Genomic DNA, 26,958 nt, shown 5'->3' with positions numbered 1-26,958 from the left:
TTGAGTATTTTTTGTAGTGCTTCTTCAGTGATCATAAATTCTTTTAGCTTATCCATGTCATGTAAAGCAATTCTTTCTACATTGATTTTGAAAGAGCTTTGCTGGATTTAGAAATCTTGACTGACAACATTTTTCTTTAAGAGCTTTCTTTGAATAGCTCATTCTGGGCCTTGTTGTTCTTTAGGATCTGAGTTCAGAAGCCAGAAGTTAGCCTTTGTGGCTTGCTCCTAAATGAGACCTGATGGTTTTCTCTTGCAGCTTTTAGTGCTCTTGCCTTCTTTTCTATGTTAGGTATTTTAATTATTGTGTGTAAAAAAACAAAAAGTTGAAACTGAGAGAAAATTTTTAAAAAAGAAATAAAAAGGAAGAAAAGATGATATATATTTATAGCTACCAGGTATTTTGTCTTCTCTTTTTGATTTTTGTTAATTAAGAAAAAAGATAAATCAAAAGTTACCAGCCCAAACTAGGTGAAGTCGGAGAAGAGAAAAAAGCAGATCATACAACAAATACCTTTCTGACACCTGGAGCTTCCAAAACCACTAAGAAGACTTTCATTAAAATTAATTGTATGAAAATTTATATTAAATTATGTAATGAATATTAATTAAGCAGATTTATATTAAATTTTATTTAAATTCATTTCTTTACATTTTATTAAATTAATTTAAATAAAATTTAATAAATTGTAAATATAAATTATGTTATAATTTAATATAAATTTTTATTAAATTAAAAAGCAATACAAATAAAATTTTAAGTGCTACATCAAAAAATCAAGTTAAATTAAATGTAATAAAACTATCATAAAATTAATTATTAAAATAAATTTAAATTAAAGGTAATAATATTAATTTATATTTAATTATAATATAATTTATATTTAAAAATTTGTTTCATACTAAATTAATTTTAATAAAAATGTTCTTAATGGTTCTAGAAACTACGGGTGTCAGAGAAGCAACTGCCACATAATCTGCTTTCTCTCCTCTCCGACTTTCACCCAGCTCAAGCTGGAAACTCTTGATTCATCTTTTATCTTAATTTACAAAAATAAAAAAAGATTAATTTTAAATACTCTTTTTGATAACCCAGAGAAGCGTTTAGATAAACAGTCCAGATTTTAATGATACATTCTTATAAATTAACTTTTCCATTGGAAATGACTGATGTATTAAGACTTCTGGTTTGACTCACACTTAACGGGTAGAAACCATTTTCCTTATGGACATATTTAACACCTAGAAAATTGAATTTAACCTGAAGTGACTTTGTAGCCAATTGAAATAGTTAAATGGATAAGTTTTGATTAAAGAATTTTAAAGAGAATCTTAGAATTGAACCACTAAATTTCATATTTGGGCTCTCCAAGTGTAATTTTGTTTTAGTAGTTGGACAGTGTTGAACAAAAAGTCCTGATAAAGAACTATTAAGCCTAGTTTGCTCATCTGGTCTCAAGGGTATGTTGGGGACACTTTTGGATCTTCCCACTCAAAATGGCTATATTTAACACCTAGAAAATTGAATTTAACCTGAAGTGACTTTGTAGCCAATTGAAATAGTTAAATGGATACTAACAAATAATCCTTGTTCTCTTTCCATAGTGAAGGTCTGGAGTTGCTGCTGGAGGTCAAGGACATCCTAAGTGTATGAAACTGGAGACATTCTAGCACAAAGAGCTCGTCTTTCCACGTCTTTCTGCTGGATAATTTGAGTGAGTTTCTCAACCTCATCTTTAGACAGCTGATCGATCTGTTTGGTTAAAGATACATTCTTTGAATTACAAAGTTGAATCTCAAGTATTCGTTCTTTGATTCTTTTCACAAATTTTTCCATTTTGGCTTTACATATGGCATGGTTTTCACTCCCATTTTCTATATTAAGGCTTTTCACTTTTGTTTCTGGAAAACTATCAGCATTCTCTGTTTGAATGTCCTGTCTCTCTTCATGCCCCTGGGCTTTTATTTTTCCATGGTTTTCTGCAAATTCTTAATTTCCTTGTCTTTTTAAAAATCAGTTGGATATGTGCAGCCTTCATCTGCTCATACTGGTATTTAAATTTATCCATTTCCTCCTTCTGCTCCTGCAGAGACTGAAGTAGTTGCATTTGACTCTGGTTTTGATTGTCAATGACCTTTTGATGATGTGTAACTTCCTCTTCCAGATGATTCTTGATGACATTCAGTTGAGATACCTCAGATTCTAGTTCTGTGATACTATCGAGGGTTTGAGGCTCAGCCACAGCTCCAACTCGATTCCGCTGTTCCCTAAGTCTTTCCAATTCTTCTTGCAGATGTCTGTTTTCTTCTTTCGTGGAGCTAAGACTTCTGTCTTTTGCCTCTATGGTCTGCCTTAAAATTTCATTTTGTTTTAAGGCCTGAGAACACTTATCTAAATCCTTTTGCAGTTCTGAACTTTCTTGTTTGAGTTGGCCAATAAAAACTTCTTTCTCATTTATAAGTTGCATCAATTGCTTCTGTTCTTCTAAACAAGATGTCAATATTTCCTTAGTTTCTTTTTGATCAGTAACCATTTGCTCAATATTCTTCTTGAGTCCTGCTATTTCAAAGTCTTTCTCTTGACTGAGTTGCACTACACGCTCCTGTTCCAGCTGTAAGACAGAGGTATTCCAATTACATACATTTGAGAGTTCCTGAATAGTCTGCCTGTAATTGTTTGCCTCTTCCAACAGTCTCTTTTTGGCCTGACACAGTTCTACTTGTATCTGTTCTTTCTCTCTTTTCAGAGTCTCCATAATAGTGTCTTTTTCTAGAGAAATTTGGTTGTTACCAGCAATAGATTCTTCCAACTGATGCCTTACATCTTCACATGCTGAAATCAACTTGTCATTTTCCGTTTTCAGATCAAAAGCACCTTTCTTTAAATTTTCATTGAGCTGTTCTACTTCTGCAAGATTTTGCTTCAAGTTTGTAATTTCGACTTCCCCTTCTTTAAGCAAGTCATCCTTAAAATGAGAGTCTTCATTAACAGCATGTCTTAACTCGTTCCAAACTCTACATAGTTCCTCTTCCTTTTGGCTAATGTATTCCTTAAGTTCCAGGTTTTCCTGCTGGATGTTTAAACTACTTTTTTGTGACTGACTTAGCTGATTTACTAAATCTTCGACTTTATCTTCAAGCTTCTGCTTGGTTAAATGCAAATCACGGAGGCTCAGTGCACTCTCAGTTAACTTTTCTTTCTCTACATGCAACTCTTTAGTTATGTCCATTTTATCCTCCTCAAATTGATGAACTCTCTCTTTTTTGTCATCTAGATCTTGTTTCAATTTCGTGATTAGACCATCTCCTTCATTTTGCTGTTTTGATAGCTCATCTATTATCCAATTCATGTGCTTTGTGGCTTCCCGGTGTTCATTGTACAGATATTCTAACTGAGCTATCAGCATTTCCTTTTCGTTAATACTCTCATACAGCTCTTGCTCCTTAGCCTCCAAGTTCAGTGTTAAGTCTTGTATTTGTGCATTCAAATACATGTCTGTTGAAGCCATACTTTTAATGACTTCATATTCCCAGCTCAGTTTGCAAAGTGATATCTGAAGTTCTTTCTTTTCTTGACTCAATAATGACTTCTCTTTTTCTAAAACTTGCACATGTATTTGAAGTTTCTGATTGTCTTCAGCAAGGCTGGTATCCTGTCTTAAACTACTCAGTCTCATTCTTTCATTTTCAGCATCAGACAGGGCTTGTTGGAGTCTGAACACTTCTCCCACTGATGAACTCTGTGGAGAAATTGTTCCCTTTTCTGCAGCAGGATCACTCTGCTCCATCACAGAGGGCTGCAATTTACTACATTCCACTTTCAAGGTTTCACGCTCTTCAATTATTTGTCTCTTTTCCACACTGAGCTGCTCCTTTTCTCTCTTCAGGACATCTCTGTCGTGTTCTGCAGAAGATAATTTTTTATTTATGACTTTGATTGTATCCTCAAGTTCTTTGATTCTTCTTGTGGACTCTAGTTTTTCAGTTTGTAGAACCTGAATAGTGTTTTGCATCTCCCAGACTTGAGACTCATCAGTGACTGTAACTCCTGAGTCACCTTGGTGTAACAGCTTTTCAAGTTCTGCAATCCATCCTTAATAGTCATTTGACTCCTGTTGATGCTGGTGATTTAACTCTGCCAGTTTCTGTTGATGTGCATTCTGCAAAATGGACATTTCATGTTGGTGATGATCCATGTCCTGACTTCAGTTTTGTTCCAGTACCTTAATTGTATGGTGTAGTTTGCTGATTTCACTTTGATCTGACTCATTTGTTCCTTGTGCCTGCGTGTTACACCTCCAATGGCCAACTTCACATTCAAGTCTTGAAACTTCATTTTTCAATCTGTTTATTTCCTGTTGTGATGAAATTATGTAACTAAAGTCCTTGGCATCGTCATGGAAAGGTGACAAATACTGGCTGAGTCCATAACCGAATGAATGAGGTGCGCTGGTTGCTGGTACACCACCGGCTTCTGAAGGTACTGATTGAGCAGCTGACTGCAGGCTCAACATCTGCTCCTGTAGTGCCATCTGGCTTGCTTGAAGATGGCTGATGTCTACCTGTTTCTGTTGCAGCTGGTTTTGGTAACTTGTAGATTGAAGGTTTATTTGAAGCTGTGATGCTTCATCTTTTTTGTCCAGATCAGTACAATACTTTTTAAGTCTTGTATTCTCTGATCTCAACCTTGATTCTGTGGCTTCAATTTTCTTTCTTCGACAACGAAGTGAACTGTCTTCCACAGCTTTGGAGACCTCCACAGGCATATCTATGATGCAGCTGGAGACTTGGCCAGTGGGGGAAGCCAAGCTGCCTCCCACCTGACCCAAGAACTGGCCCAAGCTGAAGGCTAGACCTCTAAACCACAAAAACATTGCTAGAGCTTCAGAGAGCCCTCAGCTGTGCTCCAAAAACCGCTCTATGACCATCCACCTTCCAGCTGAATGTCCTGGAGCGTTGCAGGGGTCAATTATGACCAAAGCATTCAGAATTCCGGGGAGTGCAGGGTTCCTGCCCCCTTGGCACTCTGCCTTAAAGGTAGAGGCCTGGCCTGGACTTTGACTAGAAACTTGCCACCAGGGTCTCAGTCCCCCCCGCGGGGCCTCTGCTCCCTCCCTGGACTTTCAGCCCTCTGGTTGGGTGACTTCTCCCTCAGAGTTAGTGACTCCCCCAGCTCCAGCTGGTCCTGCCACCTCCATGCTGGCCGCCAGAACATCCCCATCGGAGACACTTTACCCTGTCTTGGAGGCCTGAAGTTGAAGTTCTGTCCTCAAGGACTCAAGTTTTCTATGAAATCTAATCTGTTGGTAATGGTTTTTTTTTGTTTTTTAATATATGACTGCGGAATGCATTACAATTCTTATTATACACATACAGCACAATTTTCTACATCTCTGGTTTTATACAAAGTTTTTGCACATACATGTACTTTGTATAATAATGATCATCACATTCCACCATCATTTATAATCCCACGCCCCCTCCCTTCTTTTCCCACCCTCTCTGGCCAATCTAGAGTTCCTTTATTCCTCCCATGCTCCCTCTCCCTATCCCATTATGAATCAGCCTCCTTATATCAAAGGAAACATTTGGCATTTGGTTTTTTTGGATTGGCTAACTTCACTTAGCATTATCTTCTCTAACTCCATCCATTTACCTTCAAATGCCATGATTTATTCTCCTTTATTGCTGAGTAATATTCCATTGTGTATATATGTCACATTTTTTTTTAAATCCATTCATCCATTTAAGGGCATCTAGGTTGGTTCCACAGTTGAGCTACTGTGATGTGTGATTTGTGTCTTTCATTTTCATGAGTTCTGACTGGTTTCTTTTCAATATTTCTATTTCTTTACTGAAGTGGTCTTTGATCTCCAATATTAGCTTTCTTCATTCATTGGTTAGATCTTCTTTTAGTTTAACATTTTTAATAATCATTTTTATAACCTTTGAAATTTCATCTACTTCCATATCTGTGGGATCCTTTGTTGGGAGATTCTGAATTTTGGAGGAGATTTCTTGGCCTATTTCCTCATGTTTTCGGAGGTCTTGGTTGGACTTGTGCATCAGTTTAGATAGATTCTCCTTCCTCTTTTAAGTCCTCTTGTGGATAGTTATTTTTTTTGCTTTATGAGTAGATATCCAATGTGCAACCTGAGATGCCCCTCTGATTGTTCCTCCTTGAGACCTGTTTTTTTTGTTTTTGGTTTTTGTTTTTTGGTTTGAGAGTTTTGTTTCCCCAATTCTCTGCCCTTGAAGTAATGTGAAGGCTCAGGTGGGGCTAGATCATCATGTGTGGAGTGAGATTTGCTGTTACTTACTTGGCAGAGTTGTGAGTATTGCTCCACAGTGAGATCTCGACTCTATGATCTTGAAATGTCCCGATCACTTTCCAGTCCCTCTTACAGGAAGTGGGAGCCAGGAATAGCACTACTGTTAACAACAGTTGTACAGTGTCTGCTGTCCACTTTGACATCTATAGCAATAATTGCCACCTATATAGGAATGTTGAGGTGAGCATCAGTATCATCAATACCAAAAATAAAAAATCATGAACTCAATCAAGAATTAAACAGCAGGTGTCTACTACGTCGTGTATTCTATCAATATCACAGCAACATGAATGGGAAAGAATTACATTAACTATCTAATTCTATTAGATAGTAGAATTAAAGTTTCTTAAGTAAAGAGAAAATAGGGTAAGAAGGCAAGAAAAGGTTTGAAATATGTTAAAAAGTAAACAAAAGAGAGTCAGGAGATACGTAGCTGAGGTTGACTATAAAGCAGGAAGAACAAAAAATAACTATATGTAATTAAAAGAAAAAAGAGGAGAGGGAGCATGAAAATTTGGTATTGGGGTGGGGAGAAACTAAAGAAATGGTACTAAGGACAAAAACCAGTATACAAACAAATAAGCAAATGTAAGATCAAAACAGTTAAAGCCTATATATAATTATATCCTACCTAAGTCAAAACAAGGCTAAATCATAAACAGGTGCAAAAGAAAGCAATTATATGAAGTAAAATTACATAAATATATATTTTCAAACCTATTCACGCAGTGAGAATACCCCCCCCCCACACACATACACCAAAACTTGCAGAAAATGGGAAAAAAAATACAATAAAAATTTAAAATTTTTAACCATGTAAAAATTAGGGGAAAAAAAGAAGAGAAAAAATTAGGGAGAATACATAGAAAAAAGGGAAAAACGGAGATGAGTAAAAACAGAAAAAAAAAAACTTAATGGGAAATAAAATGCTTGTTTCCTCTGAGGTGGTCAAACTCTTGAAAGAGATGGGTTTGCATTCTTTATATCTATTGTTGGCTCTGTAACCCTTGGGTGAAGAGCTGGGGGTTGTTAGGACCCACATCTTTGTGTCCTAACCAGCTGCAGTCCTTGTGGCTAGGGGGATCTCTTAGCTTCCAGTCTCTCAGTAGAGGGTGGGATCCACCAGGGAGGCTAACAAATGGTGTATTCCTGTAGTGGGGGTGGTGCAGAGTTCAAAACTGGAAGTTGCAGTAGTTGGGGTTTAGTCTTGGCTGAACTTTGGAACTCTGGTAGGTATTTGAGATTTGCTGGAGGCCCCCTATTGTTGAGGTGATTCTGATCTCTGCTGGATGTATGGATCTTGAGGTTTTCATTAAAATCCACTTTCAGGGTATAGGGACTAAAGTTTCCAATCCACCACTGTTAATATGAATTACCAGGTACCCAGCCTGGGATGCAGAAGTTCCTGTGTGGCCCTTATTAGCATCTTCCCAGAACTTCTGGTGGGGTGGCAACAACAATGGGAGTCTTTGTCCTTGAAATTAGGAGGCTGTTTTCTCCAGGCACAATTTTCTGTGCACCTATTTTAGTTACTGTGGTTGAGTCACACTCTGGGATTCATCAGAGATGACTGCTGGCAACTTCCTTTATAAGTTCCTGATCTACTGTCTGCTGGCTGCCACACAGTGCTTATACATAAGTCCTGTACAGGGGTTATCCCTAATTCCTGCTGAACTCAACCATGTGCCAAGTGATTTGGGGTTGGATTTCACTGAATTACTTTCCCATTAACTGGGTCCATTAATATGAGCCACCCTCTCTATTCCACACGTTCCCCAAATTCAATTCAATTTTTTTAAAAAAATAAACCATGCTGTCCTCTCTCTGCCTGTGTTCCCCCCTTACCCCCAGCGGTCGCCACCAGCCAAGCTGGCCCCCCTCTAACATAAAATTTTTCATATGATTTTTGAAGTTTCTCCCTTCCCATGTCTCTGGTTTCTTTTATGCTCCAGTATAAAGTTTCAGTGAGTTGTGTGCTCTCTTCTCATTTCATTCCTTCCTCAGACACAGCATTTACTATCCCAGCTATCACTGCCTGCCCTCTGTCTCCCCAACTAGGGTCTGTAGCTTTTTCATCTTTTTGGGTACAGTGCTTAGCACAGTACCTAACAGGTAACAGATGCTCAAAATAGATTCAAATAGATGACTGAAGTGAAACAAGATTCAGGATTATTTAAGAGAAGGCTTCTTAAATTAATCTTAAGTAGAGGGGTCTTTCTCTGAGAACCTCTTGGGTTTTACAGTGTTGAAGCCATAACACACTAATTTAATCACACATTTACGTGCATAAATATTTAGGTGCTAATATTGGCCAGGGAATAATGAACACACCTCAAAAGCCTAATCATAACACAATCATCTAAAGTACTATTTGTGTATGTGTGTGCATGTGTGTGTGTGTGTGTATGTGTGCAATGTTGGAAGAAAGGATCACAAGTATTTAGCTGAAATTCTTATGTAAAGTATATTTATCATGTGGGTTGGAAGAGAAACCTCAAATGCTGAGGAAGAATAAGTGTTTTCTATTCTCTGACAGGCACTGGGAAGAATCAAAATTAGAGTGCTGGGGGCTTATTAGAGCCTGACAATGCTGGGCCAAGACTACCAGGGGGCAGATCGATCATTCCTGCCTTACCACCCAGCTCTGTTGGTCAACACCAAAATGTTTCAAGTTCCAGTTCAAAGGCCACATCTAGGAAGTCTTGCTTAATCTCTTAAGTAAAACAGTCCATTCCTTTTCCACATACTTTTACAGACGTCCATCATGGAATCTTATGCTTCATTGCTTTAGGAGTTAGGTCTATTTCCCTCTCTCACAGCATTTCTCAAACTTTTCTCTTCCAAAGTAGAAAATAAGCTTCACATTTAGATCCAGTACAAACAAATGCATAAATATTTATGTATACAATTGGAGAAAAGATTTAATTAAAAATACTTATGTGTAATGCACTTTGATGCTTTCTATTCTATTTCTCTGGAAGAAAGACCACATTTTCTTTTAATATCCAATATCTAGCAAAACACCTGGCAAACAATGGTACTGAATAAAAGCTATTAGATAACAATTTGAAAACACTATCAATGAGTAACTATAGACAAAATCATTATAACATCTGAATGGTTGTTTCTCATTCAGAGAAGGAATGTGTATCTAGGACTTGACCTCATAACAATACCTCTTATGTTTAGCTTTGGCAATCTCTGAAACTTCTTTATAAATTTTCATTTTTTAAGTTACATCTCAAGTATCAAGCCTGACAGAAGCTGGGCACAGTGAACCCTGTAGGATATGCGGCCTATTCACTTCATGTGTTGGAAGTCTGTATGTTCTCTCTCAAAGGAAGGAGACTACTGTTGACTAGAAAAAAAAAATGTAGGCATAGCTTGTCCTTGTTGGGGAGGCAATTAGGTGGGAGAGGGAACGGGGGAAGTAACACACACACACACCCACACACACTTAATACATACATAAATAGAGAGATATAAATACATATTAGGGAAGGAGTCAGGCAGTTCTAAGTCATCCGGGGCAGAGTAGTCTGTAGCCAGATCAGCTACAAGTATAGCAGTACCTTTGGTATGATCACATAGCACCTAAAAGCACATCACATGCTGTCTAATTATGAGGAAATATGGAAAACATATTCCAGATTGTGTCATCTTTCAGAACCTACAAGATTCAAAACACGTAACAAATTCTGAAAGACTGAGGAAAGGAATGAAGAAAGAAAATAGGAAATTTTAGCTCCTGGTTTAGATAAGCTTCTTATTCGTAATATTCTCAAGCCAACAAAATGCTAAAAATATATCATTCTGCTTCTTTACCTCTGATCAAAACTGCAGGGTACAGCTGCTTAACATCCTAGTAATCTCTGTGGATCAACTGGCACAGTACACTTTTAAAGGGTGTATTTATGGGTATGTAAGAGTCTGGGTATTTTGGTTCTCATTTTATTTTTTCTTACAGGTTACAGTTAAATACTATGATTTTAAATCAATTATGAGGGAAACATACATTAGCTGCATGTATGTATGTACATACATACATATATACATAATATATGTATGTACTAATCAGCCCCATATAGTAGTACATACAGCTAATGTATGTACATACATACATATGTACATTACTGTATGTACTACTATATGGGGCTGATTAGTTTTGCAAATGGTAGCTGATGCAATTTCCACAGCTGACACCCATCCTAAATGTTTTTCTACGTGTGTACATGTTCCTCACTCTCTATTTCATTCACTTTTTGTTGATGTAATGTTTCTGTTGCATTTTATGCATGTCTCATGCTTGTTTCCCTGTGTTGTTTTGCCTGAATCAATCAATTCTTGATATATAGGAACCAGTGTCTGGGTTAAAACCAGACTCAAATGAATGCTAACTAAATGCTATGCTAATGATATGAGGAACCCATCAGTACTATCAGGCTATTCAAGGCAATCAGTGGACCTTCTGTTGGATGATGAGGACTGTCTAGTGTTGGCAAGTCTCCAAATCAAGTACTAAAGGGTGATAGCTTTACAATTGACCCTCCATATCTATGGGTTTTATATCACTGATGAAACAATCTTGGATCCAAAATATTTGGGAAAAAAACCCTATGTTTCTAGTGAACTTTTACAGACATTTTTCTCATCATTATTCCTAAGCAATAAAGTATATAAACTATTTACATAGTATTTACATTTACTAGGTATTATAAATACTTTGGAGATGATTTAAAATACATGGGAGGCAAACAGCACCCACTCATTTTTAAAACACAGAGAAACTAGGCATTAGAAGAAACTTACCTCAACATTGAAAATACTATGTATAACAAAACCCAAGGGCAACACTACTCTGGATGGAGAAAAACTGAAATAATTTCTTCTAAAAACAGAAACAAGCAAGGATATCCAGTTTTACTATTCCTACTCATCATGGTTCTTGAAACCCCAGCCAAAGCAATTAGGCAAGAAGACGAAATTAAAGGGATCCAAATAGGAAAAGAAAAGCTCAAATTATCTCTGTTTATTGATGACAGATTGTATATTTAGAAGACCCTAAACACTCCATCAGAAGACTGTGAAAGTTCATAAATGAATTCTGCAAAGTAGCAGGATACACGATTAACATTCAAATCACACGATTAATACTGAAATCAACAGCATTCCTATACTTCAATGATAAATCTGCTAAAAAGAAATTAGGAAAACTATCCCATTCACAATAGCCTCAAAAGACAAAAGTCAAAACAAACAAACAAACAAACAAAAAACTTGGGAATCAATCTAAAAAAAGAAGTGAAAGACCTCTACAATGAAAACTACCTAACACTAAAGAAAGAAATTGAAGAAGACCTTAGAAAGACCTCACATGTTCTTAGATAGGCAGAATTAATATTGTCAAAATGGCCATAATACCAAAAGTGCTAGACAGATTCAATACAATTCCAATCAAAATTCCATAACATTCTTAGAAATAGAAAAAGCATTTATGAAATTCATTTGGAAAAATAAGAGACCCAGAATAGCTAAAGCAATACTCAGTGAGAAAAGTGAAGCAGGAGGCATCACAATACCAGACCTCAAATTATGCTATAATGCTATAGTAACAAAAACAGCATGGAACTGGCATAAAAATAGGCATGATGACCAATAGAATAGAAGACACAGAGACCCATAATGCCTATCAACAGATAAATGGATCAAGAAAATGTGATATATATAAAAAAATGGACTTTTACTCAGCCATAAAGAAGATTAACTTTATTGCATTTGCCAGAAAATGGATGGAATTGGAGACTATCATGCTATGTAAATTAAGCCAGTTATAAAAAGTTGAAGGTAAAACAATCTCTCTGATATGTGGAAGCTATTCCAAAATAAGGGGGCAGGTTAAAAAAAATAGAAGGAAGATCAGTGGAGTAGACAAAGGGGAATGAAGGGAAGGGAGTATGGATGAGACAGGGAAAGACAGTGGAATGAATCTGACCTAAGTTTCCTATGTATATATATGAATATTCCACAGTGATTTTCACCATCATATAGATCCACAAGACACTAATGTTAAATAACATAACAACACTATAAGTAAATAGAAAGAGCAGTAGAGTAAAGGGGAGGAGTAGTGGGGGAGGGACAAGAGAGAGAAAAGGGAAATAACAGGGACTGAATTAGAACTAATTACATTCCATTACATCAAAATCAATCCTATTGTTATATATAACTAAAAAGAACCAATAAATAAAAAAGTTCATGGCAGGATATATGTGTATTATGTACAAATATTAGGCTATTTTATATGAATGTCTTCTTATGGATACCAAGGGATGAATGATAAAGACACCATTACTTTTATGCACATGAATATTATTTATTCCACAAACGTGTATGAATATCTGCCATCTACCAGGTTCTGTTCTTAAGAAATTCATAATCAGTAGAGAGATGATTAACTACTCACACAAATAACTAAATGAGAAAGATTGATAATGGCTAAGAAGAAATGGCACAGGGTGCTATAAAAGCATAAATGGCAGGATTTGACCTCATTCTCCATGTGCCCAGAGTGGTAGAAAAGAGCTGTAAAACTAATTATTTGATGATAGTAAAGATTATTACCTTGTAAGTACATGATAATAGTGTGTTGTGTTTGTGGTTTTGTGTTCCTATATTGTAGAAAACACTCAGAAATAATTATGATGAAATGACAGAATATTTTGGATTCACTTCAAGATACTCCAGGGGTGGAAACTAAAATTGTCATTATTATTATTATTTTGGTACTGGGGACAAAACCCAAGGGCACTTAACCACTGAGGCACATCCCCAGCCCTTTTTAATATTTTATTTAGAGACAGGGTCTCACTGAGTTGCTTAGGGCATTACTAAATTGCTGAGGCTTGTTATTGTGACCCTCATACCTCAGCCTCTCGAGCTGCTGGGACCATAGACATGTGCCATGGCACCTGGCACTGGAACCACTTTTTTCTTGCAGTTGGGGTATCATCTCACAGGATTCATTGCATATTTTTCTCTACTTTCAATTCATGTTTGAAAAAACCCATAATAAAGAATTAAAGAAAAATTTTCAGCAGAACTAAAGGAAATACTCATCCAAAGCAATGAAAGTCCCATTTCTACATGAAAGTTGAAAGAGCATTTTTCATGGTGTTTTGCTGTGCCTCCATCTTTCTCAGGATCATTGTGTGTTTTGATTTATCCCCTGCTTTTCACACCCTTGCTCACCTTCTCTGGATTTCAACCACGTTATGGTATTCTTTTTCTTTGATTGGGATTCTTCTCTTCAGTATGATTTTGTCACTAATTCCCTCATATGCATCTTCTCTCCTCTTTATATCCACTATTCATTCAGCTGTCTTACCACCAAGGCCCCTTGACCTCATTGCCCTGGAGGGCAATGGTCCTCAACAGAACCAGGCTCCTTATCACTAGTGGCACTCAGAGAGGGGTTGCATACTTGTGCCCATGCACCACTGCAAGACTTACCTGTCTCCCTGCAAATGACCTGTGTGCCAGAGCACTCTGCTTGTAAAACATTCAGACTGGATAATTACCTGTGAAGAACTGAGAGGGGCAACAATAGCAACTGGTTGGGGGAGAGGGGAGAGTAATACCTATTAATCTTTTCCTAAATGGATATTTTACTATTCATATGAAACAGATCAATTCTTTTTAATTCTAACATGACTTTTCATTATAGTATAATTTTTCTCCTGCCTCTTTTTGAGAGATTTCAACTACTTTCATTCCAAAAATAGTTATCTGTCCTAATCACCTCTCTGAGAGGAAGGAAGAGTGAAGTCTCCATTCTCCAGAAGAGCAAATTCATATTCAGTAACTATAAATAAACTGTGCTCACCTGGGAAGCCAGCAGGAGGGCTGAGAGCAACACTTCTGCCTCTCAGGCCCATTCTGAGGCTCACAGGCTTTCCTGAAAGTGTGGCCAGCAGTTCTTTATTGTTCTGTACTGTTTACTTACAGATGTGAAAGTACAGCATGTAATGGGAGGAATTTCATCAGTCTCATACACTTGAGCATGCCTTCAGCATTTATTAGAGGTGTATAATTTTGTCACTAATTCCCTCATATGCATCTTCTCTCCTCTTTATATCCATTATTCAACTGCACCCAACTCCTTTCATTGAGCACAAAAATGTGAATCTGTTTCCCAAAGTGCTACCAAGTCCATCAATCAGAAAGGAGATATTGCTGGTTCTTTGGTGTTTTTCTTTTTTAGCTGAAGAACAAACATGGAAGTCTAGAGAAGCATCTAGTGGATGGGGCCAATGAAGTGGCCTAAAACAGCTGTGGAACATCAGAAGGCCACAGGTTCCTTGGCCTGGTTTCAAAGACCCCACCGGCCAAAAAAGCCTCCCCAACCAACCTTACTGCTCATCTCTCTCCAGCTCTTACCCTTTTTTGTGGGCAGGCAAGCTGACTCTCTCCCTCATCAATATTGTGCACTCTATCCTGGTGCCCTCTTCATTTATCTTTGTCTCATCTCCAAATCCTGGCACAGAAATGGGTGCTTCCTCATATTAACCCACTGATCTTGCCATTATCTGCATAGCTGGAGGCTACAGGCTCTGTACCATGTGAGTTTAGCACCTAACAGTGTGCATGCATACATGCGTGCAAGTATGTATGTGTCTATTAGTCAACAGCACTGTTGTAGATATGACGTGAACACTCACCTCTGTTGAAATGCTCTCTGGCCCATCTCTCTTGCAGCTCTCTTGACCTCCTCAGGAACGGCGTCCTTCTCAGCATCAGAGATCTGGTACACTGTGTGACCTGCATCCAGACGATAAGGACCTCCTTTTCCCCCCAGACCTGCAGTGTCTCTTCCTCCTGGAAAGAAACAAGGAAAATCCAGATGGTAAGTCTGAACCTGACTACAAAACAAAAATTAGATTATGGTTTTGCAGATAGTTCTGAGAAGTAGCAAGACATGGTGGTAGACACCCATAATCCCAGTGGTTTGGGAGGCTGAGGCAGTAGAATTGCGAGTTCAATGTCAGCCTCAGCAAAACCAAGGCACTAAGCAACTCAGTGAGACCCTGTCTCTACATAAAATACAAAATAGATCTGGGGATGTGGCTCAGAGGTCAAGTGCTCCTGAGTTCAATCCCTGGTTACCCAACCCCACACACAAAAAAGATAGTTCTGAGAAGTATATTAATTGTACTTAACAGTAATTAAAAATTCAAATAACCTTTTTCTTAAAATAAAGGGTTTTCCCCTATTTAGCATGATTTTACACTTTTCTTATCCATCCAAATCTACATGTTTTTCAAGTTCCGTTACGAATTCTATGACACACACTTCGTCTGAGGCCTATACCTCATAGGGATTGATACTCAGGTGTACTATTTATTACTCTTCATTATTTTTCCTTTTCCTAAAAATTATGTAATGGATGGGATCATATTTTATTTATATTTTTAACTCTGCCCTAATTGCTTGAACAATATAAATACTTACTATATATCTGCTAAATAAATGAGTAACTCTTCCTTCACTTATTACCTTATTTTCCCACAAAATAGAAAAAGACAGTGAAGCTATAGATAAAATTTCTTTTGTTTTGAAAATAATGAAAAACAATACACAGAGAGGTTAAGTGACCTAATGATGACCTCTGGCTTAACTAAGATCTGAAGCCAATTATTATATCAACTTTGACTTTTAGCTTTGAATAATATACAATGGATAAATATTATCAGTTTCAGAGCAGCCTTTCAATGTAAACCCACATTTACATATTTATAAGTATATGTCATGTAATACTGTGTGAACAATTTATGTTAAAAATGAAAGTTAAATGGCTATAAGGCTAGGTAGGTACCATTATAAGAAGTGGTGGTGACATTGGCTAGATATATTCCAAATGAAATTATTTTAAAATACTACATTGGCCAGGAATGGTGTTGCCCACCTGTAATCCCTGGGACTCCGGAGGCTGAGGCAAGAGGATCATAAGTCCAAAGCGAAATTTAGCAACTTATCAAGGCCCTAAGCAACTTAGTGAGACTCTGTCTCAAAAGAAAAAATGAAAAGGGCTGGGGATGTAGCTCAAGTGGTTAAGCATCTTGGGGTTCAATCTTTGCTATAAATCAATCAATCAATAAATGCTACATTGACCAAAGAAAATATATACATATTTTGGCTAGAATTGGCCAACTTATTATCTTTGCTTTATAAAGATTAGACTATTAGTAAACAGTATATTTTGTTTGTTCACACATAACTTGAGAACTCATGATGAGACCTCAGTTGAGGGACGGTATCGTATACTGTAGTAAGCACAGTATTGTATACTATACTAGTTAAGGCAGACTGCCTGAGTTTGAAGCCTGATTCCAACTCAATAGCTGTGTCTTTCAGGAAATTATGCGAATATTCTGTCTCAGTCTCTTCATTTATAAAACAAGTACAATATTATGATTTACTTCATGAGATTGTCATAAAGCAAAAATGTTTAGAAAAGTATCTGGCAAAAAAATAAGAGCTATATAAGTTACCAATCTTACAATTATTATTTAAATAACTCCCATGCACAGAAGGAGGTAATTCTAGATTTATTAAGCGAAATATCTGAAAGCTTTTAGACTTTGGCTAAATTATAATAAATTATTTTTCTACTTTGAAGCTTTAATTGGTCTAAATAAACTAAGAAGGAGCACTTAGCATGAACCACTTCCTTTATGAAAGTCCAGGTAGGTAATTTCCTTTTGGGAACTACCATGACAACAGCCTATTAAATACAGCATCCTTTGACTGAAGCACATCTTATGTAATTTTTATTTAGAACTGGGTGGTGGAAAATTACTTCTTGGATTTGTGTGATTCCTGGCTCCCATTCACAATCAGCCTGTGGCAGAGGGAACAGGAACTGGGTAGTGACACTGAGCTATTGATGGGAAGGTGTGCTTGGGACCTCATTCCCTTCCTCCAGAGGCTGTTCTTAGCTATGCGGGGAGATGAACTGGAGCTCAGCACTTCTTAGATACTCAGAGGTCATCATTTGGGAGAAAGGAGGAAAGGACTTGCAACTGGTAGAGGCTGATGTGAGTGAGGGCCAGAGGAGTCACATGGCCCCTAGGGAAAGTCACCCTGGGGTACAAAGGATATGAGTGGAGAGTTCTTCATGATTTCTACTTCCCAGAGCTTTCAATTTGTACTTTTAAAGTGAAAACTCTTGCTGGAGGTTCTGCAAGGCGTAACTTTAAAGCTAAGCTTGGACATCCCAAACCAGTCCATGAGTTAAGGGACAAAGTGGGCAAGGGAGGGGGACTTTGAGGACTTGTTGGGCCAGAGCTAAATTCAATGTACAGAATTTTGAGGGAGAAAAATGACAAAGATAAAAAGACAAGTTGAAGCCAAGGGCTCTTGATCAACTGAAAAGTAAAAGGGAAAACACAGGTATCATCTGGACAGATATTGGAGCTAGCAGATGCAAGTTGAATAGTAAATAAGAACTTTCACCTTGGAGCAGTCCACTGCTGGGGAGCCTACTTCTGACCTACTAGTTCCTCAATGCATTCCATATGGATTAAATCTTGTTGGCTTGACACTACCTTCTAGATAAAAGGACATTTCTAAAAATAGCCTTTCTTTAAAGAGCTGCTTGATGAATAAACAGAGCAGGCAAGAAGCCTACAGCCTGTTGGATAGCTCATTGTCTCAGCACAGAAACCCATTTCCTGCCCAGGCTGTCAAGGCTAAGAGGTGCAGACTGTCCTCTGTGAAGGTGAAGCTTGGAATCCCTGCCAGCTCTCCTCAGGGCTCAGATAAGCTCAGGCAGTGCGCGGTCTGGCCCTATTCCAGTGGCCCAGCAGATGTGTTGGCTCCAGCTGCCCAAGGAAATAGGAAGACAGCAGTCATGGAACAATGGTAGGGTCTGGCAGCTGAGAGGAAGGAACAGACTGGTTTGCTTACTCTTGGCATCCGTGCAAATAGTAACCAACCCTCCTCTCTCAAAATCTTGCATCCTCATCACACTCACTTCTGAGATGTGAAACACAAGACTATTTCTTTTCTAGATCAGTTGCTTAAGAAAGAATATACTGTAGATTTCTGGCAAAAACCCAAGTACACACAGTTTAAAAGAAGGGATTAACACTTGAATGAATACCATCCTCAGGCCAGCCACTGAGCTCAGTGCTTTTACTATCACAATCTTTTTTTAGTCCAAATCATGACCTGGTGAGGCAGTATCACCCTTTTACCAGTGAAGCAACTCCAAGGGGGGTGAGAATGGTGTTAGGTCTTGGGTTAGTGGAGCCTATGGGAATCAAAATGCCAGGTTCTTCTTATGTCTTGATGCCACACTGGAGCCAAGGGTAAGAACACATTGACTGACTAATAGGGAAGGCTGAGAAGCACAGCTGGTCTCTGAGTCTTCTTGGGGAGTTAATGCAGAGCAATGTGCTGGCCTGATAGGAAGCCAGACCCACAAGAATGCCACGTCTGTGCTACCAACCTGTTCCACCAGCCCAAGTATTGCCACCCACATGGGGCATGTTGTCTGGGTCCTCCTTCCCGTGTTTAGGGGAGCTCACGTCTTCTCCACTGTCTCTGTTGATTGTTATCTAAAAATGAAGAATTGAAATATTATCACTATCCTGGGACCAACACCAGAAATTGCATGACAGAAAGAATTCTTTTCCTGCAAGTCCTTAAGGTATCTCATAATCTTAGGCTATATACACAACAGATGCTGTTTGTGTCTGGCAAAAATTTCATTAGTTAGCCTCCATCTAATTGGAAAGGAGATGAAGTACATTTTTAACAAATTCTTTTTATAAAAGAAAAGGAAATGGGTGGGGTTTCAGCTTTAGAATTTCCCTGGTGCAGAACATGCTACATTTACAAAAAGAAGAGACCTCCGAGACACAGAGCAAATGGATCTCAACAGTTAGACACTTTCCCAGCCATTTAAAAAAATCACCACCTTGATGATCAATCTCAGTGAATAAACCTACATTTTAGTCATTTCATTTTTAAAGAAATTCCATTACTTTGAGAAATGCTATTTTATATAAAATATGTAGAAACAAAACCAGAAAGTGCATATATATGTGGCTCAGTGGTAGATTTATGTTCTATACACCTACATATATTAAAAGTTGCTTGTTTATTTTCTGGACCCACTCCAATGTTATGGTGTTTTATGTTTTTCCTAATTTGTCTTTATTTTAACACTGAATTTATGATTCTTGCAATTCAAACAGAAAAACTGGCACTTTAGTTCCCCCTATTTCATTTATTTTAAAGCAACATACCAGAATATACACACCCCAAAATGAGGAATGGTGTTCAGAACAGTTCTTGCAATAATACTGTCAGTGCTCAGACCATTTTTGGAACTTCCTCTGGCACTCTACCTGGCACTGACCTCCTGTGGTTGATTCACTGGACCAAATCTGGTTAATAAGGTGATGAGGTGGGGTTTTGTGCAATTCAATAATGAGACTAGTTTGCTTACATGGGGTTTGACTCTTCAATAAGCCAATTATTAAAAAAGAAGTTCCAAAAATAGTCTCAGAAGTGATAGTTTTATTGAAAAAAATGATCTTAAACCATTCCTCAGTGTGTGTGTGTGTGTGTGTGTGTGTGTGTGTGTAAAAATATATAAAAGAATTTGGAAGAGGTTAAATGAAAAGCAAATTTCACTGTGTCTTGTACTTTCATCAAACATTATTTACCTCCTTTAGACATTTCACACACTCCAGTCAGTCTCCTCTGAGAAAATAGATTTTAGGTACTGAAATTAATGGCCTAAGGCAAAAGAAAAAGCACCACTAATAGCTTCCATAGTTACCTCCAAAATCATGCTTTTGAAGTTGCAAAGACACCTGTAGAAGCCATCAGGGGGGCAGAAAACAATGTGTAAGTGCTGAGAGAAAGGAACTCTGTGCTCTTTGTCACCTGTGTGTCTTGCCATGTCATCCGTTGGTAAATGGTGCTGCTTGCACTGACCACAAGGCAACCCCAACCAACCTCAGGTGGGGGCCTAGACATGTTGGAAAACTGACTAATTCTTGACCAAACAATCATTTGCCAAACCCTGATTTATTTCAGAGAAATTATGCCATAAAATTCTAGAAATATTTAATTAAAAGTAAGTTGATTTAATTTTGGGTCATCTTATGAATGCTGTTATACTCAAGGAACATATTTCTCTAGGTGGATTACATATGTACATGTCAAGGTTTGGTCAAAGCCATTTTAAGGTCTCTCTGACATAAATAAAGTTTCATAAAAGGGGCAAGCAGAAAGGCTCAAAGAGTTCAACTCAGAACAGAAACTCAAACAGATACCAAGGAAGGACTGTCACTTGAGGAAGTTTATTTCCTGGAGACAGATGTGTGCTACAGAGCCATTGGTCATTCTGAAAGTTGTTAATTGCTGTCTGTTGTCATTCTTGTGTTGAGAAACATTTGTAATGCATTTCCCTTGAGAAGTGGTTTCATCCAGAAAAAGCTCAAGTAAGTCATTCTAAAGACAAACATAGACACTACTGAATTAACTTAAGGGAATCAAAATTTTCTTCAAATCAGAAAATATGGCCTTTTATAACTTTTGATAGAACCTGATACACAAGCTAAAATCCTTGACGTGTTTCCTAAAGTGGACACCCTCTACTTCCTTTGAGGTATGTGTGCAGTGATCCTAAGAATCATTATCCTATCACTTATGAATTTAAATGGAAAAAAAAAAACATGGATTTTGTAAACTACAAGTCATAATGTTTCAGAGTAAAGCAATCCAAAGCCAGTACAGGGAAGAGACATGACTCACTGAAGCCCTATAATTCTGGGCAAGGCCCATATATTTTAAACTCTTTCTTGAGCACATCCTTTAAAAAAATCAATGAAATGATATAAATAACCAGGATATAATTTTAGAAGACAAGTTAGCTCTTGGAAGTATGAGTGGACTACATAGTTGCTTACCATTTTCCATCTAGTTGTTACCAAGCAGGAATTTCTACTTGCCTACACAACATATATTCTTTCTTTCTTTTGAACAGAATCAGATGAATCATGGAATTAAGCAGCAAAATCCAATTCCCCTGTGCAGGTTCTAGAGAATTGGTCTAGGGGAAGCCATGTGACCTGAGATGCCAGAGAAAGTCTGTCAAGAGGCTTCTAGGAAAGCTTTCCCTCTCAGGTAAGAAGAGAACATCCTGGGGAAAGCTTCTGACTATCCTGAATGCATTATTTTCTCCTACCTCCACTGCACATGTGTGCACACCGATACACACACATACACCCACTGCCTGCCTTGGGACACAGGTGAGTTAGGACATGACATACAGAGCTGTAGCCTCCACCTGGAGACCATGTAGTGACAAGAAGGTGGCAAAGAGTGTATTCTTCTTATGACACTTTTGAGCTAGGTATCCTGCCCTGGAGTCACTCAGCTTTTATCCTCGACATAAACAAACAATAAGTGTCCTTAGAGTTTAAGTCACTGTTAGTTGGGCTTTCTGCAAGTTGGACCCAAGGGCATGAGAACTAATTGATTCATCTATTAAGGGATGAATGAGAGGCAGCAGGGCAGAAGCTACTGTCTTGACTTTCTGAGAAGGTTCTACTTTTAAGAAGATATACCTTGAATTTTCTGACATTAAACACTTCCATAATTATATCAGATCAGTGATTGTACTTATTACAGCTGCCTACTATTTTCTTGATGGATTAGCAACCAACTGAATGTTATCTATCCATTTGTTTTATAAGCACAAACACTCCTGTGCCTATTTGGAGGTGTATTTACAACTCACTAGGATACAGAGATGCATGAAAAATGATCTTTGCTTCTATTAAGATATTGCATAAACAGAAGCAAAATCATAGCATGGGGTGATACAGGCCGTCATATGGTACTGACCACATCTGCCTGAATCATATTAGAGTCTGAGGTTATTCGTACCCACAGACCAGAAAGTTCTCTCACAGTTACAGAAAGCATGGAAGTTGCATTAACATGTACATAGGAATGATGATCTTTCATATGATGTCAGCTGGCTAAAAAAAATAAAAAGCTAATCACCAGTTTTTAAAAGACTCTGTGCATTTACAATGACAATGCATGACAAAAATACCTTTGTCTCATAGGTAACTTTTCCAATTTCCATCTCTGGCAAAGCCATCAAATAAGCAATTTATCTTCAGTTCTTGCCTGGCCTGTTGGTAACATTTGCTTTCAAATACTCAATGAACTTCTGCCCTCTTTAATCCCTCACTATCTCTACAAAGCAGAGAAGACTCTGACTTTTGATCACTAATACCCATTAATGACACTGTAGCTGACATTCACTAGCACTAAATAACTAACCCTAGAAGGCAGTCATATTCTAAGTGTCTTTATTACTAATTGAAATTTGAAATCTTTTTTCCTTTGTTAGAAAGTCTAGGAATCAGAAAGCAGGCAGAGATGTTAGGATGGGGCCTGGGGTTTATGAGGCCTTCCTTCTGGCCCTGAAAAACCAATGCTGGGTGACTTGTGACATTACAAGTGATCAACAGTGGCTGGTCCCTGGTGTGTCCTGTACAAGCCCTGTCTTCTGGTGTAGATAGCTTTCTGTCCTTTCTCATGGGCTTCTTCAAGTCAGCCAGCAACCTCCCCCTCTCTCTGGCCGGAGCCCTTTGCCCACAGTCCCTACCCAACCCCCTTATCTTTCCTTCCTACTTCTTTCTGCCTACAAACTTCCAAAGACTTATATATATGCTGATTTCTGGCACAAATGTGTTTGGTAAATCTTTTTAAAAATTTGAAACTATAACTCAAAACATCCACTGTCCTCTATCCCAGTGCTCTGGAATGTTCTATGTATCCTGATCTGAGTTTACAGAGTCTTAGAGTACCTTCTCACTGAGAAGATGTTCTTCACTAGGAGCCATTAATATGTAACAAAAACACCCAGTCCAAGTTAAAATGACAGGTTCCACAGGGTTGGCCTAAAAGAAGGGCAAAATACCAATATAATAATATTTGACTATGTTTTTTATTCTCTGAGAAGTGTAGCTAGTACAGTGGCTTTTACTTGTAGCCTTGTATATAACTGGTTCTTAATAAGTATGTGCTAAATGCATCCATGGGAGGATGTTTGGTGACAAAATATTAATAGTTTAATTTGAATATAACTTTCACCATAATAAGCTGTCACCTGGGTACCTGGTGAGACTCTTTCCTGTCTTGCCTGCCAGTCCATGATTGGTACCTGGCAGGCCACAGGTTAGCAGAGAGCCATCTTCTAATAAAATCAGAATACATCAGCTCTCAATTGTTCTTTAAATTCTTGACTTCCATTCTTTTTTAAAAATTAATTAATTAATTTATTTTTATTGATTTAAAAAAATAAATGACAGCGGGATGCATTACAATTCTTATTACACATATAACCACATGTTTTCATCTCTCTGGTTGTATATAAAGTATGTTAACACCAATTCGTGTCTTCATACATGTACTTTGGATGATGATGTTTATCACATTCTTACCACTGCCTCAACCCAGTTTCTGGCCAGAACCCTCACTAGTCCCTGGATGGGCTTTCTACCATGGCCTGTGAGTCTACAGAGATGGCCTCTTTACTTGCTCGCTCCCCCAAGCACAGCAGTTTGAATGGCTGTCCAAAATATTATAGGGTTGCAAAACTCATTCAAAACAACTTTTCACTTGACTAAGAGTATATACTTATTTCATTCAATAGGAAGAAAGATAAAGATTTTTTGGAAATCTGGGAATACAGAATGCAGAATGCTGAAAATAAGAGGCTATTTCATGGGTTAAGATGTTATAAGTACAAATTGTTATGGGAAATCAAGTGTTGTTATCCTCGTGTGTAGGTGAGTGTCAAAAACAAATGTTCACAACCCACAGATACCAGGGACACCAAGAGTTTACTGGCAAGAGATGTTCCCCTCCTGTCACCACCTCACAGGGGCACATTTAGTATTCCAAACATTCACAGGAAAACAACTGCTAATTAAATTCCAAGACAGCAGGGGTGGGGCAAACTGTCAGTTCTTCATATATTCTACTTTTTCTATTTTGGCCTCTTATTTTTAACCTTCAAAAGGTTAACATTCTAATGCATCATAAGAAAATATGGGTGGGGGGACTACATTTTTAAAAAAGATTAATATTCAGTACTGGGATCAATCAATGACCAGCCTCAGACCTCCATAGCCAAGGGAAGGGTTAGACACAAGGCAACCTTGGGTACAATGTGTAACAGTGTACTAATACTTTGGTTTTGCAATGTTCAAGGTGGTCCCGGCAACTGACATTTCATACCATATACTTATATTATTATTGAACCTGAACTACCTCTCCTGGCATTTCCTGGCTGGGTGACTTTAATCTTATACTTAAGTTTTATGCTTTCTCCAAAGAAGAAAGCTGATTTCTCAATTTTTGAAGCTTCTTTCTCCAAAGAAGAAAGCTGATTTCTCAATTTTTGACAGGTTATTGCAGCACAGTCCCTATGGAGGGGCATTTCTGGCTCAAAACTCAGCACCTGGTTTTCCATTTTCTTTGTTTCTACTGAAGTCACACCAGGCCCCTAGCTAACATTTCTACCAGCCATGCTTTACCACCTCAGGTAAGACAGATATTTATGAAGTTACTGCCTGTACTTCACAGGTCAACAGACTCCTCTGAGGTGTCAAGGAAAGCTAGGGAGAGAAGGGTGGATACAAAAGCCACTCCCATCATTGCCCTGGGGAGAAGCAATGGGGATTTTTAATATGACCCAGGTCCTGAAGGTTCTTGGAAGCGCCCATCATGACTATGTGCAACAGCATTTAGCTGGGTAATTATTGTCAGAAAAGACACTGACTGAGCATCTCTGGACAGGTTATTGCAGCACAGTCCCTATGGAGGGGCATTTCTGGCTCAAAACTCAGCACTTGTTTTCCATTTTCTTTGTTTCTACTGAAGTCACACCAGGCCCCTAGCTAACATTTCTAATAGCCATGCTTCACCACCTCAGGTAAGACAGATGTTTATGAAGTTACTGCCTATTGATGTTTACCCTGCATGTCCCTAGCCATTTCCTCAAGGTACTCAGAGTCCCTTTAAAACCTGTGTTGTAATGCCAGAGATAACAATCCCTTTTGCTTCCCACAAGCCCAGAATTGTCACTTACATACTTATTGGCAGTTGCTGTGCATTAAAACTATTAACCAGAATACCACACAGCAGCATAAGGCAAGGCAACAGAGAAATGAGCAATCTGCATTGCACACACACAACTTAGGAGGGGGTGGAATAGCACTCAGTGGCTGAGAACATTCACAGTTGTATTTTGATGCTCACTGTGGGAGGGAGCATTTCAGGTTGTTGCATTGACTTAAAAGGCTCAAATCAGCAAAAGGAGCATAAGCAGGAGTCATGTATTAAGTAATGGCAATGTACTTTTATTGTAGTGCAACTACGTATGCCTGTATGTGCATACTGCATACATTCACACACATAGTTTTTTTTTTTTTTTTTCTGGGCTGCTAAGTCTCCTCTTTTTTAAGTTTTTTAAAAAATTATTTTAAAGAACATATTTCAGTGACAAAATCATACTGCAAACAGGGTGTGGCACGTAGGAAGAGGTGGCTAGGCATGTAAACTAGGATGAGCTCTAGATGCCAGTGTCAGACGGTAGGAACAGGTCTCATTCTCCTTGTCATATGCAGCCCTGCACAGACCTGGTGCAGCACAGAAGCTCAGAGACTCTGGTGAATAAGTGAATGACAGTTACTGACATTGCTACTGTAGCCATGTCAAGGACACAGAATGGGCGCACTGGTACACAGGGCTCCAAGAATTTGTGAAAGCTTGATATTTGCTCTCCTGAGACTTAAGGAAGCAAGTTGCAAAGCAGGAATTTAGGGATAGGAAAAGAGTCTTATTAGATCTGGGACTTGGTAAAACATTCTTCTAATTTTCAGTTGTGAAGGCTCTTGCTATCTGAGCAACAAATTTGGAACACTAAATACCATGTTACCCATTTCTAATTAAATTTAGCACACAGTTAATGACACAGATTTATATTATGGATCATTGGCATTGAGCTACACACTAATTATAAACAAACAAATGGCATAATGACTGTAATCAATTAAGGATTCATATAATCAAACATTGAAGAGTTGGTCATTTTATCCTTTGTTTCTTCACCAGTCTGAATCTATCAGGTTCCACTTATATCATGAAACTCTTACTCCTAAAATGTCTGAAGTTCTGGGTGTCCTTTCAATTTTCCATTTCTGCCCTCAGTGGTTCCTCTTCTCCTTGCAGCCCATTCCATTAGTTTCCCACTAGGCCCATCTCAGGATTCCTTCCAGAGAGCCACTGAGGCCTGGAAGGTTGAAAGCTTCAGACAGCACAGTGTTTGGTATCTGGATAAATTTGCCATGGACATCATGGAGAGGCGATTTACAATGAAAAGTGGATCATACAGAGGGGAGAGGAGAAAATACAATGTAGAGATTATAAATTAATCTAGGATCTCAGAAGGCTGAGCTGGGCAAACAGGGTAGCAGTCAGACTTCCTCTGTATCCTCCCATGGTCTGCATTGCTGTGCAATTTTTTT

General features: G+C 38.1%; 2 protein-coding genes across 3 annotated transcripts in view; both read right to left on the bottom strand.

Annotated features, from left to right (window-relative positions):
- Positions 1–26,958, bottom strand: part of Vwa8 (von Willebrand factor A domain containing 8) — a 420,110-nt gene that overhangs the window by 43,175 nt on the left and 349,977 nt on the right. For both annotated transcript variants that reach the window (XM_058582605.1, XM_046454135.2), the window contains 2 exons: positions 18,840–18,948; positions 15,049–15,205 (listed from right to left, as the gene is read on the bottom strand). In XM_058582605.1, the coding sequence (XP_058438588.1) occupies positions 15,049–15,205; positions 18,840–18,948 (266 nt within the window). The remainder of the gene's footprint in view (positions 1–15,048; positions 15,206–18,839; positions 18,949–26,958) is intronic.
- On the bottom strand, positions 880–5,455 carry LOC124098980 (thyroid receptor-interacting protein 11-like). The gene is given in 3 exon segments (XM_046453929.2): positions 880–1,967; positions 1,970–2,008; positions 2,011–5,455. Coding segments are annotated over 3 exon segments (3,342 nt in total). The 5' UTR covers positions 4,874–5,455; the 3' UTR covers positions 880–1,527.

Source organism: Marmota monax, unplaced genomic scaffold (assembly GCF_021218885.2).
Source record: "Marmota monax isolate L192 unplaced genomic scaffold, Marmota_monax_Labrador192_F-V1.1 WCK01_AAM20220418_F8-fsc00011, whole genome shotgun sequence".
Classification (NCBI taxonomy): Eukaryota; Metazoa; Chordata; class Mammalia; order Rodentia; family Sciuridae; genus Marmota; species Marmota monax.
Note: the sequence above shows the minus strand (reverse complement) of the source record. Positions and strands in the feature narration are given on the sequence as shown.